At 31.9% G+C, this 19,776-nt stretch overlaps 1 protein-coding gene across 1 annotated transcript; it reads right to left on the bottom strand.

Annotated features, from left to right (window-relative positions):
* Positions 1-12,264: 12,264 nt before the first annotated feature.
* LOC114295020 (L10-interacting MYB domain-containing protein-like) lies at positions 12,265-13,417 on the bottom strand. The gene is made up of 2 exons (XM_082871683.1): positions 13,025-13,417; positions 12,265-12,927 (listed from the first exon to the last, which is right to left on the bottom strand). The coding sequence occupies exons 1-2, from the start codon at positions 13,415-13,417 to the stop codon at positions 12,265-12,267; spliced, it is 1,056 nt and encodes a 351-aa protein (XP_082727809.1).
* Between the last annotated feature and the right edge of the window lie 6,359 nt (positions 13,418-19,776).

Consider the following 19,776-nt stretch of genomic DNA (forward strand, 5'->3'; position numbering starts at 1 on the left):
TGGTTCGAATTTGTCCAGTTCCACCGAGAAGGCTGTCTTCGGCTTTACTGGGGAGTTTACCTCGGCTTCAACATTCTGCTGCCTCCTTTTGAGGTAGTCCCTCAGGTTTTCTTTGCTCCTCCCTGGAGCTCGGCTGTCTTTGGACTTTAGTCTTTTTGGTACACTGCTTTCGGCCTCGTGATGGGCCCGTTTGGATCTTTCTCCATGGGTTGTGTCAAAGCAGAGTGCTTGCCCTTGAACATGCCGATGTTCTTTGGGCTCTGGATTCTTCATGTGGTGCGTCCTTCGGGACTCTTTTTGCCTCGGCTCTTCTCGTCCGACTTCCCTGGAAGGCCGGTGAGAATGCCTTCTGCTCCTGGTATGCTGAGGGACCTCGGGGATTGTTTTTCTTCCGCCCTTCTGGGTGTTGGTTGCTGGCATCGGCGTATCTTGCAGCAGGTATGGTGGCTGCATAACATTATTCTGCATCATGAAGTTGACGACTGACTGAAGGTCTGCCAACTTGTTCGCCAATTCTTTCACTTCCTCATCCCTCCGTAGGCACCTGTCCCTCCATACCTAGAGGTTATCTTCATTGTAGTACTTTCCTTGGTCTGTCCTTTTTGACGTGTCGCCCTCCTGGATGACGTCTTTCTCTTTGTGACCCTGGTCACGGGCTTCTGTATTGTGGTTGTCTCCTTCAATGTCAAGGTCAATTGGTCTGCCACTCTCGGCGGGAGCGTCATCCCCAATTTTTTCCTGCTGTCCGTTACTGGCCATCTATTCTTCCTTCGTTCCCACAGACGGCGCCAAATTGTGTGGGTAATTTTCCGACCACACTGCCCGCCTAGTGATCAACTGGAGAGCACAGGTAGAATAGATGGCTTCAGTAACCTGTAACAGAAAGAAAAAGCTCCGGCGGTGGTTCTTCCACCCGGGGGCACTCCGACGATCAAGTCAGTATATCTCTCAAAGATAATCAAGTGCTAAACTTAATACTCAAAACATAAATTGCATACCTTAGACCCACAGGGGTGCCTCTCTTTTATAATATATTCAATCCAAGTCCTACTAGAAGTATGACTTCTATGAACTCCAATTCAGTGTTTATTTTGGACTCCTTAAGAGATAAAGATAAACTCCCTAATAGCTTTATCCTTATCTTGGTTATGTCCCCTCTTCGTCTTAGGACTCTTGTCCCTTATTCGCTTATCTCGGATTCCGATATCTTCGGAGATAACTTCGGCAACTCCGAGATCATCTCGGCCTAACTACCACGACACGTGGCACCTCGGCTTACACGTCGGCGTCACCATGCCACGTGTAGGTATTCAGAAAATATATCCCCACAGTTGGGTCAACAGCTAAACAATATTATATCTTTCTAATTTATCACTTTTAAATAATTTTTAATAATGTGGTATTAAAGTTAGATTTTACATGATGAAATATTTGACAAGAAAAATACTTAAAAGCTCTCTAATTGAGTACTTCCAATGACATGGAATGGACTATGTGAAGGAAGGGCCTATACTCCCCTCTCTATCTCTCCTTACTTTTTCTCTTCCATCTCATTAAAGATCAAAATGGAGGTGATATATTAAAAAATGTAACATCACTCGTTTGACAAATCAAAATTAAAATACACACATCATTCAAGATAATTATGGGGGGTAAAAGTTAAGTGTCTCAGGAATTTTTCGTCAAGCTTGTTGCAAGATATTTTTGGAATTAATAATGTTAAGATTATTACATTTATTTATTATATTTTATTTTGAAATTCGTTTGTGTCCCTATTTTAAGAGATAGTGGTAATGTTTTTAATTGTCCCTCCTTCCCCCCAAAAAAGGATATAATGTTTATTTATTTTTCTTAAAGTTTATTACTACAATTCAATTACGGTCCTCAATATGTTTTTGTAAACTATTTTACATACAGTTACCTTGTTAATGGAGTGACTCGAGTTCAAGTGTCTTGACTCTCTCCCTGAGCCTCCAACTTCTACTCATACCTTTCTAAACTATTGTTTTATATAAGATCAGCTTGTCGATTGAGTGGCTTAACTTTGAGTGTCATGAATGACACTTTCCCTTATTGAAAAAACTTTCGTGAAAATGATCATGAAAAATTTATGACATTTGAATTTATGACATTTTTATGAAAATTTTTTCATGATCTTTTTCTCTAATATTTAACCTCTAACTTCTACTAAACATGTTTTTATAAATTACTATTTTATATAAGGTCGACTTATTAATTGAGTGACTTAAATTCGAGTGTCATAAATAGAATGACAATAGAATAACACTCTTCTTGTTGATTTCTTCTTTCACCATGTAATCCCATATCCCCTTTATCCCTCCCATTTGTGTCCCATCCCCCCCCCCATGGAACACAATAGTCCAACATATTTGGGACTAATAGTTTGTAGGGACTATTAAACTATTAGTCAGAAGCAAAATTAAAAAACCAAACAACAGATATAAATCTTATCCCACCATCTAATCCTATCCCACCCTCCAATCCCTCCAAACAAACAACACTTTAGCGTTTATTTGAGTGAATGAATTATTAGTATGGTGAGATTAAGTGAGAAGATTACTAACGTGGTGATATTAGATTAGAGATGTAAGATAAATTGTGTTTGTTTATACACTATGTATTGATATTAGTTTATTGTGATTAAATTTATGAAATTACATAAAAGCACTTGTTATATAAAATGTCACTTAATTATTTTTGTAAGGTGATGGTAAAATGGTCTTTTTATTTCAAATCTTGCAAGATTAGATTTTAATATCACGTCTCCCATGAAATTACCAGTCCGGATTTTATAATCCCACAAGACTATTAATCCCATAATAATTTTTTAAAATAAGGAAAATGTTTGAGGGCCACAATTTTTGTGGCCACAATGGCTCAAAATTGTCAAAACGATGTCGTTTTGGCATCCAAAACGACATCGTTTTGACAATTTTAAACTATTATAGCTACAAAAATTATGACCCTCTAACATTGTTGTTAAAATAAATATGATATTTGTGTACCCCATCGTAATCCCAACCTCTGTGTCTGAATAGAACATAAGGCTGCTAAGTCTCAAAGTAACAAGAATACGAAAGCAAAAAATGAAAAAAAGTCAATAAAAATAGAATGCTTTCTCAGATATTTTTTTGTACATTTTATGATACCCATTCTTTTTGGGAAGTAATATGTACCACATGTTCTACATATAAATTTTAGAGTGATAATTGAGATCCCTTCCAATCATCACTCTACTATCTTCACACACACACATACACGTGGCGGGTGGTGATTGGAGGAGAAGGAAAAAAAAAAGAAAAGAAAAAGTGTCCAATCAGGTGAAAAGGGGGTAAGGGGTGAGAAAAAAAGGGGGTCTAAGTCATTATTCTAATTTTTATACTTTTTGGTTATAACCTCTTATATTATTAATTATGACTTAGTTATATACATTATAAGGTTAATTATGATTTATTGTGATATTTGTTATGATATTTTTTTAATTATGATCCAAAATACCATTGGTTCTTCTGCCTTATGTAATGTTTGGTTATGACTTTTTTTTATTATTATTATTTTATTTTAGTTATGACTTAAAATAATAAATTCCATAAATGTCATAATTTCTTCACTTTTTATGAGATAAATTTCACTTTAAACTCATATGTTTTATTGTAATTGTATTTTGTTCCCTTAGAAATAAGTGTATAATTCTCTCGTATTCTAACATGTGTTTTACACTTTATCTTGAACAAAATTCCTAACAGTACACCTAGTCTACAAACCATGAAATGGTTTGTAATAATTTTGTGATTATTTTTAAATGATTGAGAGGAATCCGCATATTAATCACACCACAACAATATAAAATAAAAATGACCCTTTTAAAAAATTGAGAAAGCCACATCTCTTTTCCTAAATTTACGTTAGCTCCACTATTATTATTATTATTATTATTATTATTATTTACGTGGGTCTTTAGTTTGACTTTTTTGTTCACTTTTTTTTTTTAGTGAATTTTTAAAAGTTTTTAAGTAAATATCTAGGCTTTTAAGTTTCGCAAGAATTTAAAAAAAGTAAAAAAAAAAAATAATAATAATAATAATAATAATAATAATAATAAAATGTTCAGTAAAAAATAATTGGCTTTTGTGTGTTTTTAGTGATTTTTTTTATAAATTTTTTCTTTTTCGTTTTTTTAAAATTTCTTTAAAAAAATAAGAAAGAAAAAAAACCGTGGCAATAATTGGAAACAACCTTACATGCCCTTATACCCCCACAAAAGCATTAAAGAAGTGGGAAGGATGGATGGACCATGGTTGGGCCAACAGCTGAACAATATTATATCTTTCTAATTTATCATTTTTAAATAATTTTTAATAATGTGGTATTAAAGTTAGATTTTACGTGATGAAATATTTGACAAGAAAAATACTTAAAAACTCTAATTGAGCACTTTTAATAACATGAAATGGACCATGTGAAGGAAGGACTTACACTCCACTCTCTATCTCTCTCTACTTTTTCTCTTCCATCTCATTAAAGATCAAAATAAAGGTGATATATTAAAAAAATGTAGCACCACTCGTTTGACAAATCAAAATTGAAATACACACATGTTAGAAATTAAGCGCCCATGTGGCATGTCCCTTAGAACCTTTTGAACCTGAACATTTTGAACCTTATCCATGTAAGTTTGAATTTGAATTCAAAACTTATTTGGATAACCATTCATGATATCTATATCTATCATATCAATAGATATGGATAGATAGATAGATAGATAGATATTGGTTATATATCAGATGATTAATATAAAGATATACCTATATCAGATATACGTTATGTGGTTTTTACCCATAACATTTTTTCCTAGACTCTCTCCCAGAAAACAACGATCAAGCCATTTTGCACTGTGACCTTGTGTGGGTGATACTCATTTTGTAGTATCACTCCACTGCTGGGTTCGTTGACTGATTAGATTTTGGAAGCACGTGATTTACCCACGAGGTTCGTTGACTGATCAGATTTTGGAAGCACGTGATTTACCCACGAGGTTGTGTTATTAAAGTATGATCCGAATTATTTTTATCCGTTGCGTTAATTTATAATGTTTTATGATTTACAACACATCATTTTGACAAATCAAAATTGAAATACACGTATCATTCAAGATAAATTTAGTGGTAATAAGTTAAGCGTTTCAGGCATTTTTCGTCAAGTTTGCTGCAAAATATTTTTGGAATTAATAATGTTAAGATTATTACATTTATTTATTATATTTTATTTTGAAATTCGTTTGTGTCCCTATTTTAAGTGATAGTGGTTACGTTTTTAAATGTCCCTGCTTTCCCAAAAAAAAGGCTGTAATGTTTGTTTATTTTTCTTAAAATTTATTACCACAATTCAATTACGTCCTCAATATGTTTTTGTAAACTATTTTACATGGAGTTAGCTTGTTAATGGAGTGACTCGAGTTCAAGTGTCCTAACTGTCTTCCTTAACCTCCAGCTTCTATTCAAACATATTTTTCTAAACTATTATTTTATATAAGATTAGCTAGTCGATTGAGTGGCTTAAGTTTGACTCTCATGAATGACACTCTCCCTTCATGATTTCTCAATCCCTCACTGATACTTAACCTCTAACTTCTACTTAAACATGCTTTTCTAAATTACTATTTTATATGAGGTCGACTTATCAATTGAGCCTCCGTTTGGGAAGTGGATTGGTTTTTTGACTTTTTGACTTTTTTGGCTATTTTAGCCTGGGCTAAAAAGTTTGGTTTGGAAAAGGCTTTTTAGCTTTTTTAGCTTTTTTTTGAGAGAATAATGTAATGATTATGGGTTGGATGTGATATTTTATTTTTTGTGACTAAAATAACGTATTTTGTCTTTTATAACTAAAATAGCTAAAAAAAACCCTGTTTAGCTCTTGCCAAACGGAGCCTGAGTGACTTGAATTCGAGTGTCATAAATAGAATGACAATAGTATAAAACTCTTCCTGTTGATTTCTTCTTCCCTCACTGACACTTAACCTATCGATGCAAGCGTGTGTGCGCGCGCGCGCACACAAATCTATATAGAAAATGTTATAAAAATTAATAATTTTTTTTTATTAATTAATGTAACATTTATCATATTAATGAAATTTGAAATATGATCATCTTTTATAATATAATAAGTGTCAGATTGATAAATAAAAAAATTATAAATTTTATCAATTTGCATAGGTTCTCTCTGGTTTTATTTTTAGAATCAATTTTCTGAAATTATTCCAAAAAAATAAAAATTAGTTGCATAAGAGTAAGCACTAAGAAGTTTTTTTTTTTCTTTAATTTAAAAATTATTTTTTCACCCGAAAAAGGTAAAACAAAATGGAAAAATAAGAGAAAATTACTTATCACAGTATTTTTTCAAAAAATAAAAAATAAAAAATAAAAATTCAAATGAATGTATGCATATTAATAATTAAATTTATTAACTTTTTCATTAATTTATAAATATTTTGTAAAAATTTCACTGTAATGTAATTTTCCAAAAAAAATAATGAATATTTTTTTATTTTTGAAATTTTTTTATCAATTTTTTAAAAAAAATTTTGATTTTTTTTTCAAAAAATTTATTTTAAAAATAAACCAAACAGAGCCTTATTTTTCTACCGAAGCCACCTCTAGAGCTGTTTCCGTGCACTTAATGAACATGTTTTTTGATTTTTGCATTTCAATTAAGAGTAAGACTGTTAAACGAACTACGTTATTCGACCGATTTGTTAAAAACTCATATAAGATTAATTTGTTACAGGAGCAAGTCAAACTTGAACTTTTTAAAGCTAATTAAGCTTTTCGAATCAAATTTAAATTTGAAAATTCTATAGTATACCCTCTTTTTAGGGTGCGTAATATGTGAGTGTTTGGGAAGTGAGTTTTTTTTAGATTTTTTTAGTTGTAAGATATTATTAGAGATTTTTTTTTTGTGCTTGGAAGATAGTTGTGTTTTTTTATGATTGAATGTGATGTTTGTGAAAAAAAAAGTGAAATGATTATAAGGTTTGATGTGATATTTTGTTTGGATTTATTTTTTGTGATTTTGTAACCAATTTGTCTTTTAGCAAAAAAAAAAAAAAACCAAGTTCCCAAACACCGCCATATGTACCTTTGGTTACGGCCTTTGAGTGAGTAGCTATGACATATTGTGTTATAAATTATAACATATTGTGATTTCGGTTATGGCAAAATTTTGGTTATGATTACAGAATTATTTAATTATACCTTATGTGATATTTAGTTATGATTCAATTTTTTATTTAATTATGACTTTTATAGTATTGAGTTATATCATTTATAATAAGAACCGTGCTAAAGGCCTCGAAATTGGAGGCGCGAATTTGCGTCAAAAAGTTGTTTTGTCTGGTTTTTTTTTTTTTTTTTTTTTTTTCTATGCTGGTTTGGTTTTGTTTTTGGTTTTTTTTTTTTTTTTTTTTGGAAAGTTTTTTATGTGTATCTTAAAACCTAAATCCTAATAAAAAATAAATAAATCAACACAGTCCAACAAATAAAATAAAATAAAACCAACATAGCCCAACAAATAGAAAAAAAAAAAAATTGGGTTAGATTGATTGGGTGATAAAATTGACTGACCAGTTAGACTGCTAGTTAAAATTTGTTAATTTCATATAATTTTGTACGAGTCCTTACTATATTTTTATTTCAAATAAGAAAGACTCAGAAGAAATAAAAACCTAAACTTTAAATTCTAAACTCTAAACTCACCCCTACACATAACCATCCTTTAAAAATAAATAAATAAATAAATAAAATTACAGCAGCCCAATAAATAAATAAAAACAACTAAACTAACACAACCCAACGAATAAAAAAAAAAAAAAAAAAAAAAAACAACAACAACAGCAACAACAAAACCAACACAGTTTAAAAAAAAAAAAAAACGATTTTAGCCACATTCGAGCCTCAAATTCGAGGCTCAATCTTTTTCCTTATAATAATCAACCTCATAAATAATATAACTTAAAAATAATATAGGATAACAAGTATTTTCCTAAACAAGTTAGTATTCCCCTCATTTTCTAACTAATTTCAACCCTGTTTATCAAACAAATGCATAATAGTAATGCCCAAATCCACTCATAACATGTTTAAAAAAAAAATTAAAAAAAAAAAAAAAAAACTTTCTAGAGAGAGAGAGAGCCCCGCCGGGGGGTGGGGTTTGGTTGACAAATGAATAAACAAATGTTGTGTGTTTCGGAGAGGGAAGCTTCCCTGAAGGATTCAGAAGCTTTTCCAACTTTAGGTGGGGTTTGGTTGACAAATGAATAAACAAATGTCGTGCGTTTCAGTGCCGTTTTGAAAACCACAATTAAAAGTTACGTTTTCGTCGAAGTGCTGTTTTGGGAAGTTGGTAAAAAATTGATTTTTGACTTTTTATCAAGTTTTTTGGCTTTTTTGGATGTGGTTTGGGAAGTTGATAAAAAGCTGAATTTTTAGATTTTTTGTTTAATATTTTTTAAAACTGTCAAATCAATGCAAAATGACGAAAATACCCTTACCTTTTTCCGGAAATTACGATTCTGCCCTTCACTATGTGAACAGTGTTTGCAACGTTGCTGGGTGCACACGTTTGCAAGTTTTCCCCCTTTTTATATATTATTCTACCATTTAATACTTTTAATTATTACAAATGTATTATTCTTTTTTTTATGATTTTTTTTATTATTGCAAGTTTATTATTTGTTATATATTCTACAATTCCTAAATTTTACCAAATACTTTTAATTATTACAAATTTATTATTCTGTAAGATCTCATTTGTTATTATTATTATTACAAGTTTATTACTAAATGTATTTTTTTTATACATATATTCTGCAATTTTCAAATTTTATCAAATCATTTTAAGTATTACAAATTTGTTATTCTCTATTTTTTAAAATTTTTTATTATTGTTATCACAAGTTTATTACTAATAAATGTATAATTTTTTTATTATTCTACAATTTCCACATTTTACCAACTACTTTTAATTATTACAAATTTATTTTTCGCTATTTCTTTAAATTTTTATTATTTTTATTACAAGTTTGTTACTAAATGTGTTTTTGTTATAATTCTACAATTTCCAAATTTTACCAAATAATTTTCATTATTACAGATTTATTATTCTCTATTTTTCTAATTTTTTTATTATTATTATCACAAGTTTATTACTAATAAATGTATAAGTTTTTTTATATATTCTACAATTACCAAATTTTACAAACTACTTTTAATTATTACAAATTTATTATTCTCTATTTCTTTAAATTTTTATTATTATTATTACAAGTTTATTATGTATTTTTGTTATATATGCTACAATTTCCAAATTTAACCAAATAATTGTAATTATTACAAATTTATTATTCTCTATTTTTCAAAATTTTTTTTATTATTATCACAAGTTTATTACTAATAAATGTATTATTTTTTATATACTCTATGGGTTCCAAATTTGACCAGATACTTTTAATTATTACAAATTTATTATTCTTTGTTTTTTGAATTTTTTTTAATTATTATTACAAGTTTATTACTGACTGTATTATTTTTGTAATACAAATAATTACCGAATTATCCAAACAAATTTTGCAAAAGACCAAAATACGAGGAGCAACTTTCTTAACAATTATTATGACAGTTTTGTTAATTATTGTTACACATTCATTTCGTTTGCCATCACCTCGTAATGTGGGAACGGGATTTACAACCCAAGTTCACGCCGATGTCGCACTAATTCATTCCGTATTGATTTCTTTACTTCGTTCATATGTACGTCATCGTCGCCCTCTGGGTCACCATCATCATCATCACCAAGACCGTCAATGTTTGGTATGTCGTTGAATGTAAAAGTCTCTGCATTCGCAACCTTGTTGAATGCTTCATCGTCGCTCGAGTTGCGGCGTATAAAATTATGTATCGCCATTGAAGCCCCAACCAATGGCACCTGCACTTTCCCGAAATCATATCGCGGCATGTTATGTATGAATCCCCATCGCGCTTTCCATACGCCGAACGTACGTTCAATTGCACTCCGTAAGGAGGAGTGCACCGTGTTGAAAAGTTCGTTTGCATTTTTTGGTCGTCCGGTTGCGCGAAACACTTCTTGATGGTACCGGCATCCCTTATACGGCGCCAAAAATCCTTTTTGGTTCTTGTATCCCGCATCAACAAGGTAATATTTTCCTGCTTGCATGTCGATAATTTCACATTAGTACGGTGGTCAATTACAAATACCAAATGCACACAACTAATACGAACAAAAAAAAAATTGTGTTGTTCATCCTACCCTCCTCTGGCATGGGGAATTGTTTGGCTGGGTCCTGTGTGACTTCGTTAAAAACTCTACTGTCATGCATACTTCCCTCCCATCCGCAAGATATAAAAATAAAACACAAATCGAAATCACACGCTGCGAGTATGTTTTGCGTGTGCCGTCCTTTACGGCCAAAATATGGCGGTGCCTCCTGAGGAGGGAGATGTGCCTCCACATGTGTGCCGTCAAGCGCGCCAATACAGTCCTGAAATTTCACACGTTATCTTAAATATGGAAAAATGCTACTACCCAAAATAAGTTTGCCTTACTTTCCGAAATCGGGTACTACTCATGATTAAATGTGCGAAAAATAAATACTCTCACTTTGAATGGGAAATATTTTCGTCGGGACTCCAAGTACGGATGTCTACTGTGTTGTGACCTTGTCGGTCGGCAGTGTACTCTCGTGAACAACTTCATCGCTTTAAGAACTCGCATTACATGACGCCAGACTGTTTCCCCCGAGTGTTGAAAACGGTCTTCTATGTCCCAACTCGTGAAGCCCCGTAACACGAATATGAACATGCCGACACTCTCAACTACGTCTATACCATGAGGACGCTGTGGTACTGGAAGGCCAAAATCTTCAACTAATGTCTTGCACAACATCAAGAACACCTCCTGTGACATTCGAAAATTTCGCTGAAATGCTTCATTCCTTCCTCCAAGCATCTCCTGCATCCACATGCTACCAGTCAATGCGGAAGTGTGAAACGGAGTCCTGTCAACGTACGCGTACTCGTTGGCAACACGAGCAACTTCCATCCAAATCATTGATGTGGTCGACTCCATTTCTCCGATCGTCTCTCGTATCCAAGCATTTATTTGGCCATCGCGTACGACTCCCGAGCTAGTACCCTCTTCTGCATCCATAGACGTTGCAAATTATATGAAATCAGAACTACTACTTGTAACTTTTAATTGGCGAAATTAGTTGCACAACTCCATCATATATAACACTCCTGCGGAAGCCACTTCAATGACCAAATCAACGTAGGCTACTGTGGGCATGTGAAATGTAAGGAAGAGTAGTAGAAAGAAACAAAACCATGTGAATGCTTTGCAGGTTTGTACAATTTGTATTTGCATGCTTGCATATAACCATGTAACTTCCATGTGCTTTTCAGAGACGTATGACACATCCACTTTTTCATATACTGATGTGAAGTGTTTTGGGAAAAATTTATGTACATAATTTTTTAACTATGAATAAATAAAATAATGAAACTAGTAAAATGTTTTTGCATTAAATAAATACGAAGCACCCAATAAATAAATAATTTTGCACATCATTGAAATGTAAGTACTTTTCTGCCTATATTAAATAATTTGAATATATAAGTTTAGACAAAAAATAAAATTAATAAATAATAAATAAGGCAAGTAATGAAATGTAACTACTTCTCGTCGTATTTTTTTGTTTTTGCATTAAATAAATACGAAGCACCCAATAAATAAATAAATTTGCAAATTCTTGAAATATAAGTACTTCTCTGACTATATTAAATAACTTCAATATATAAGTTTACACAACAAATAAAAATAATAAAAAATTAATATGTTAATTAAAGAAATGTAACTATTTGTAGGTAATTTAGCACATCGGTTCCAAAATAATGCCACCTTGCGACGTGTATACTCGCATATTGGTTGCAAAGTCCTGCTGAATCATAGATACACGTCCATACCAAAATAAAAGCACCACAAACCAAAATAAGCCTGCAAAGTCCTGCAGAAGCATACATACACGTCTACACAAAAATAAAAGAAATGCAAACTGTCTCCAGACTTCACCATCGAAAGAAAAAAAAAAAAAAAGAGCACGATACAAACCCACATAATATACTACAGTCTCATGATAAGCAAATAGTAACATGACAATCTAACCACAATGGCCTAGTCCAAGTCAACAGCACCACCACTCCCAAACAGCCGTGTCCCCCCGTTATGATCCCTGCCAACATTGGCCGGGGTGCAGGCACGCTTCTCTGTCAACCAGTTGACAATGTAATTCTGGGGGAGAGCCATGATGATGTCCCGATTATCGGGTGAATCCATTATACCGCATGCGAATGAGAACAACTTACCGCCTGGCTCTAATCCAGGCGTGCTCATAAGCCGTGCGAGACAGTCCCCCACTGTGTTGTCACCTTTACCCGTGACAACGTACTGCGTGATTTTCATCTCCCTACTTTGTTTGCTCAAAACTTCCGCCAGATTGTCCATGCTGCTAGCAACAGTACCAGGCGTTGACCGCTTGCGCCGTTTTGGATTGGCTGATCCGTCCACGGCTGACTGGGGGGGAGCATCCTCAAATAGGCTACTGTCAACCACATTCTCCCCGACAGTGTCATGGCCCCGCTGTGGTGGTGTGTCAGCACTGAGAGGTCCCATCCCGCTATCCACGTCCATGGCATTGGTCGCAACAGCAGCATCATCTTGCATTTCTGATGGAGTCCATGCATGTTTCCCAGTCGCTGCTGCGCCAGAGTACACCCGCTCCATGAGATCCACGTGCTCCATCGGCTTAGTCCTGAATTTAGCACATCGGCTGTTCATCTGTGAAGGAGAAAACACATATTTTTACTACAGCTTGAAATGTAATAACAAAACAGTTTATGAAACTCAACAAAATAAAAGTTTTGTTAAAACATACCGCTTGCATTTTCGCCCACCAATGGTCAGGTGCAGTGATCAAGCCTGTCTCATGGTCGTACCCAAGCCCTGTGAAGCCGTGACTGGCATTCTCCAACTTCTTCCAGGCGACCCAATCTTTCTTCAAGTTGTCAAACTTGTTTTTCATTTGTTTGGGTGAATGTAGTAGGCCGGTTTTCTCGAGAAATTTGTTTGCTACGTTTCTATACCCTGCCATGGACAATCCGCACGGTTGTCGATTACCCCCTTCCATTTCAGCAATGATGAGTTGAAGAAACAGCTTCGTATTGTCGCTGTCGAATTGGCATTTGTGGACTGGCTTGGGTTGGGTTGCCTTTGCAGCGTTACCTCGATACTTTGAAGGCGTACGGGGAGATGTTCGGTTTGTTGCCATGAGTAGTCCTGTCCTGCTTGTAACATTTACAATTTAATTATTACAAAGAAATGAAGTACAGTACATGTAGTTTGCCTGGCGAGAAGTGAAATAAAAGTGTAAACACGATTAACACACATAAGCACAAACAGTACAACACTTTTCGAAAGACAATGTTCATTTCTACTACACGTTGGGGAAATCTTATGTAATAGGACCAAAACATCTAACAGACGGCAACGTATGCATGTGATACAGAAAGTAACTAGGGCGTTCATATCCATGTCAATACATCACATGCGAAACAACAACACCAAAACAATGACACACAAAAAACCAACGACAGTCCTAAGCATACGTAGGCTCTGATCTATGCGCGCAACGTCCGCTCGTAACCCCTGATCGACATCATTATGTGCCTGGTCAGCACGCAAACTGGTGCTGCGAAACTCGTCACACCAACCAACCCACGACACACATCTCTGCTAGACAAAATTACAGTAGATAGTTAGCATGCATACTATACGACACAACCACAAATGAATGACGAGTTTTGTGACTAAGTGCATAAGAGAGTGGCAACACAAACACACCGTATTTCTAGGACAAACGTAGAATGCACGACCAGGGTTTTTGGCGGATCTTGATATCTTTACAACGCAGTGTCCAAACCCACAATCACACATCCTTGGTGGCCAGGCTGAAGTGGCACTTGACGTGGAGGACGCCATCTGTATATTCATTTGGTTTTTTTGTTCATGTTATAAAGTGAAGTAATACAATCTACTGTGCGGAATGAAAGACAGTAACTGAAACGAGTTCATTTTGAAACTTAAGGCATAAATAGTTGAACATGAATGCACTTTGAATTTAGGTTAATACTTGAACATGAATCCACTGTGATAGATCATGGAATTGCTAATGGAACTTCAGGGGAAGCATAAAAGCACCTTTTTTGGAGTTATTGAAGGAAAGTGAAAGGAACAGGCAGAAAAAGAATTACTATTTGAAACATTGTCCACAGTATTTTTAATAAAAGAACCTTGGAGTTGTTAAAAGAAAAAGGAAGGGGAAGAGAAAAAATCATGTGAAACGTGTTCCACATTAAACATGTAACTGGTACTAGAAAAAAATGTAGTTAAACTTCTTATAATTAATGCTATATAGTTTTATGACCCCTATGATAAGAACCAAGTTCGTTGTATGATTATCCACCAAAAAAAAAAAAAGAACTTCGTTGTATGGTAGAGTATTGATAATCCTTTGACTTAACAACATTTAAAAACCAAAAAAATTTATAGACTTATATGCCGATACACGACTAAATATATAATGTGGATATCATTAGTAATGATAATTTATCAGTGATAGAAAAAGACATTTAGCCTCCCATGGTTATTTATCATTAAATAATATAAATTTATGATTTTATCAATAGCCTTAAACAATTTGGGAGTGTTTCCTATCCACTTGCTAATGCTTCCCAAAAAAAATTCAGCAGCACGCTGTTCAGACTTGTTCTTGGGTTTGACAAATGTAACAAGCATTACATATTTTGCCTTAACCTATACGTGTATAGAATTATTAAAATTTAAAACAAAATTTTAAATTTTAAATTTTAAATATGTAATTGCCGAAACAGACTGAATAACTTTAATTTAAAATTTTGTTGGGACATTAGTTGATATGAAGATTGGAATGATTAATTGATTAGTACTTTATATTATTTTACACCATTAAGTATTTAACAATTGTGACACAATGTAAATTGACAGTATGAAGCAACAGCAGTGGTGTCCAACATCATGAAAGAGTGCAACTTTCATATACCTAAGAACTTCAATAAATGTCTGATGGCATTTATTGGGCAGGGCACTATGTGGGACTCTTAAAATCATATATGTATGCTTAGCTAGGCTTTCCAATTTTTTATCTATTGCAAACTTCTTATTTTAAAAAGTTGGAAATGAGGCTCCAAAATTAATTAAATTGGACCAAGTCACATGTGGTTGTGTCTAAATGTTTCATATAAGTTTAACCATATCTTTGATTTGGATTAAACTGGAATATGAGAGGAATGTGTGTTGGGATTCTTAAGGTTTGCTTTAACCTAAATAGGTTTGGTCCCACTTAAGTTCACATGGTTATGTACTTACATGTTGCTAAGTTTTACTTAATTCTAGAAATTTTGAATTAAAAAGGAAAAAAACATAAAACATAAACAAAGAACTAACAGAGCTAGCATGAAATTTTAGTACCTCAGTCGGAGATACGATTTCAAATTTCTCCACTTCTCTGTATATTTATTTGTTAGTTCGTCAGTCAAATGGCCAAAAAATTTTTTTAGTAAACTACGGTTTCCAAATTTGTCAAGTTTATGTGATCAATTTGGCCAATTTTCCAGAAACAGATATCAGACTTCTAAATAACAGCAGTGGAGAAACCACAGAGCTTATGTACAATACACAACAAATGAGAGCCTATTCTTACATTTTCATTTTGTTCTTTTTATGTTCAAAAAGCATAAACTCCTAATCATGTAATCTAATTTGCTGAGTACTTCATTGCCTAAACTTACCAACAATATTAATCCATAATTTAATCCATGGAAGCAGCCGATGAGGCTGATTGGGAGCATAAAACAATGATCAATTCTGAACCCAAACACAAATCGGAATTGGGGCAAAATAGGCTCATTCAAGTCACAACATGTGTATCTTTCCACAGAAAAAAATTCTTGTGCTCAAAGAGTTATATATGAATTTCTACAGATGATATCTCTCACTATATTATATATATATAGATCTATATATATATGTATACACTTCAGGTGTTCTGATTTTTTTTTTACAGATACATATCTCTCATATGTATACACTTCATTGCCTAAACTTACCAACAGATTTTTTTTTTTTTGGTCAATGATCTAATCTACAAGTGTTCTAAGTACAGAAGATGTTGGTGTTGCAGATCTAATCTGTAGGTCCTCCAGAAGATGAAGAACTCGTTCAGTTTCGATTTTGGGTCCGTAATACACTTGCGAGAAGATAGTAATGGAAGATCGTTATCGGCGTACCTGATGGTGCAGATCCGGCGAAGGCGAGGACGTGGACGACGAATCCGGCGGTTGCTTCGGCGGGGGACGGCGAGGTCGTCGGTTGTTCGACGAACTTACAGTTTGAACCGCTTGAAAGAGTAGTATGCAAGATGAGAAGCAGGTCTTTGAGAGGCAACTGTGAATCGGTTTTGCCCTACCTACCAATTTATGAGATGTGAGGGTAGTTTCGTAAATGCAAGAGCTGCGTTTCCAGATCTTCCCAAATGGTGGTTCTGCGTTTTTGAACACTTGGGCGTTTTTTTTCTTGGACCAAGAACGCAGCGTTTTTCATTCTTCCCAAAACGGGTCAAAATATCTAAAAACGTAAGTGATAAAAACGTAACAAAATTAGTTTGAAAAGTGTTAAAAAAAGTAAGTGTGAGATTATAAATTGAGGCCTATGGCAAAAAAATAAAAAAAAAAAATTTATGTTGGGTAAGGATATTTTGATCATTTTAATTTGATTTGACACTATAAATAAATATTAAACTAAAAAGTCAAAAGTTCTCTTTTTATCAACTTCCTAAATCACTTTTTAAAAAATTAAAAAATTTAATTAAAAGTCAAAAATAAACTTTTTACCAACTTCTCAAAATACCCATATCAGAGAGGGAAGCCTCCCTGAAGGATTCAAAAGCTTTTCCAACTTTTGGTACGGAACTATAAACCCAGCGGACTTAGGGTTGGTTTGGGATGTTCTAAAAAAATATACTTTTTGACTTATTGGCTTATATGGGTTGGGTTAGGGTTGGGTTTTATATGATGTGTTAGAGAGGTGATGTGATTTAAATAAGATGATGTGACTTAAATAAGATAGTAACTTTTTTTATTATTTAGTAGATGCCAAACTTAGCCTTAGTACTCGTTTAGGAAATATATTGTTTTAATAATTTTTTATAAAAAAAAATAAAAAATGATATGTCCATTTATAATAATTTTTTAATTTTTTAATTAAAACAGAAAATTATCAAACGAGGAGTTATGCACATATGTATACATTACCTGCTAAATTGGGCCATTTCCATAAATAAGTTAAAATAGTACAGGAATTCCCAAACTAAGCCTACTTTTGAAAGAATTCCCAGAATAAGCTAACTCGCGGTTCACAATCGTGAGTTCAACAAATTTTTTCCCATTTCGCGTGAAAGTTGGTAAATCTTAAATTCGTGGTTACGAAAAGCGATTTTGATTAAGAAATCGCGGTTACAAAACGCGATTTTATCCAAAAAAAAAAAAAATTCTTTTAAACTCGTGGTTCTAAACCACGATTTTATAAAAGAAAAAAATTTCTTGAACTCGCTATTTCGATCCACGCTTTTTGACCAAAATCTTTTCTTCTGAACCACACCACACCACACACTCACAGCCACAGCCACACCATACACTCTCTCTCCCTCTCTGACACATCACACACACACACATCACACTTACATCAAAATAAAAATAAATAAATTTTAAGAATTAAATAAATATAAATAAATAAATATATTATTGGAAAAATATATTATTTTTTTTTCAAATAAATTTTTTTCAATTGTTTTTTTAATTAATTTTTTTTTCCAATTAAATTTTTTTCCAATTTAATTTAATTGGAAAAAAATTTAATTGAAAAATATATTATTGGAAAAAAATTTAATTGGAAAAATATATTATTGGAAAAATATATTATGGGGAAAATATATTATTGGAAAAAATTTAATTGGGAAAATATATTATTGGAAAAAAATTAATTGGAAAAAAATTTAATTGGAAAAATATATTATTGGAAAAAAAATTAATTGGAAAAATATATTATGGGGAAAATATATTATTGGAAAAAAATTTAATTGGGAAAATATATTATTGGAAAAAAAATTAATTGGAAAAAAATTTAATTGGAAAAATATATTATTGGAAAAAAAATTAATTGGAAAAAAATTTAATTGGAAAAATATATTATGGGGAAAATATATTATTGGAAAAAAATTTAATTGGAAAAAAATTTAATTGGAAAAATATATTATGGGGAAAATATATTATTGGAAAAAAATTTAATTGGGAAAATATATTATTGGAAAAAAATTTAATTGAAAAAATATATTATTGGAAAAAAATTTAATTGGAAAATATATTATTGGAAAAAAAATTAATTGGAAAAAAATTTAATTGGAAAAATATATTATGGGGAAAATATATTATTGGAAAAAAATTTAATTGGGAAAATATATTATTGGAAAAAAAATTAATTGGAAAATATATTATTGGAAAAAAAATTTATTGGAAAAAAAATTAATTGGAAAAATATATTATGGGGAAAATATATTATTGGAAAAAAATTTAATTGGGAAAATATATTATTGGAAACAAATTTAATTGGAAAAATATATTATTGGAAAAAAATTTAATTGGAAAAAAATTTAATTGGAAAAATATATTATGGAGAAAATATATTATTGGAAAAAAATTTAATTGGGAAAATATATTATTGGAAAAAAATTTAATTGAGAAAATTTATTTATTTATATTTACATCAAAATAAAAATAAATAAATTTTAAGAATTAAATAAATATAAATAAATAAATTTTTTCAATTAAATTTTTTTCCAATAAAATATTTTCCCAATTAAATTTTTTTCCAATAATATATTTTCCCCATAATATATTTTTCCAATTAAATTTTTTTCCAATAATATATTTTCCAATTAAATTTTTTTCCAATAATATATTTTTTCAATTAAATTTTTTTCCAATTAAATTAAATTAGAAAAAAATTTAATTGGAAAAAAAATTAATTAAAAAAACAATTGAAAAAAATTTATTTGAAAAAAATAATATATTTTTCCAATAATATATTTATTTATTTATATTTATTTAATTCTTAAAATTTATTTATTTTTATTTTGATGTAAGTGTGATGTGTGTGTGAGTGATGTGTCAGAGAGGGAGAGACAGTGTATGGTGTGGCTGTGGCTGTGAGTGTGTGGTGTGGTGTGGTGTGGTTTGTGTTATAAACGAACGCGTGGTTCACAATCACGAGTTTAGAAGAAAAGATTTTGGTCAAAAAGCGTGGATTGAAATAGCGAGTTTAAGAATTTTTTTTTTTTATAAAATCGTGGTTTAGAACCACGAGTTTAAAAGAATTTTTTTTTTTGGATAAAATCGCGTTTTGTAACCGCGATTTCTTAATCAAAATCGCTTTTCGTAACCACGAATTTAAGATTTACCAACTTTCACGCGAAATGAGAAAAAATTTGTTGAACTCGCGATTATGAACCGCGAGTTAACTTATTCTGAGAATTCTTTC

This window comes from Camellia sinensis, chromosome 5, assembly GCF_055761805.1.
Source record: "Camellia sinensis isolate YWXY chromosome 5, ASM5576180v1, whole genome shotgun sequence".
Lineage (NCBI taxonomy): Eukaryota > Viridiplantae > Streptophyta > Magnoliopsida > Ericales > Theaceae > Camellia > Camellia sinensis.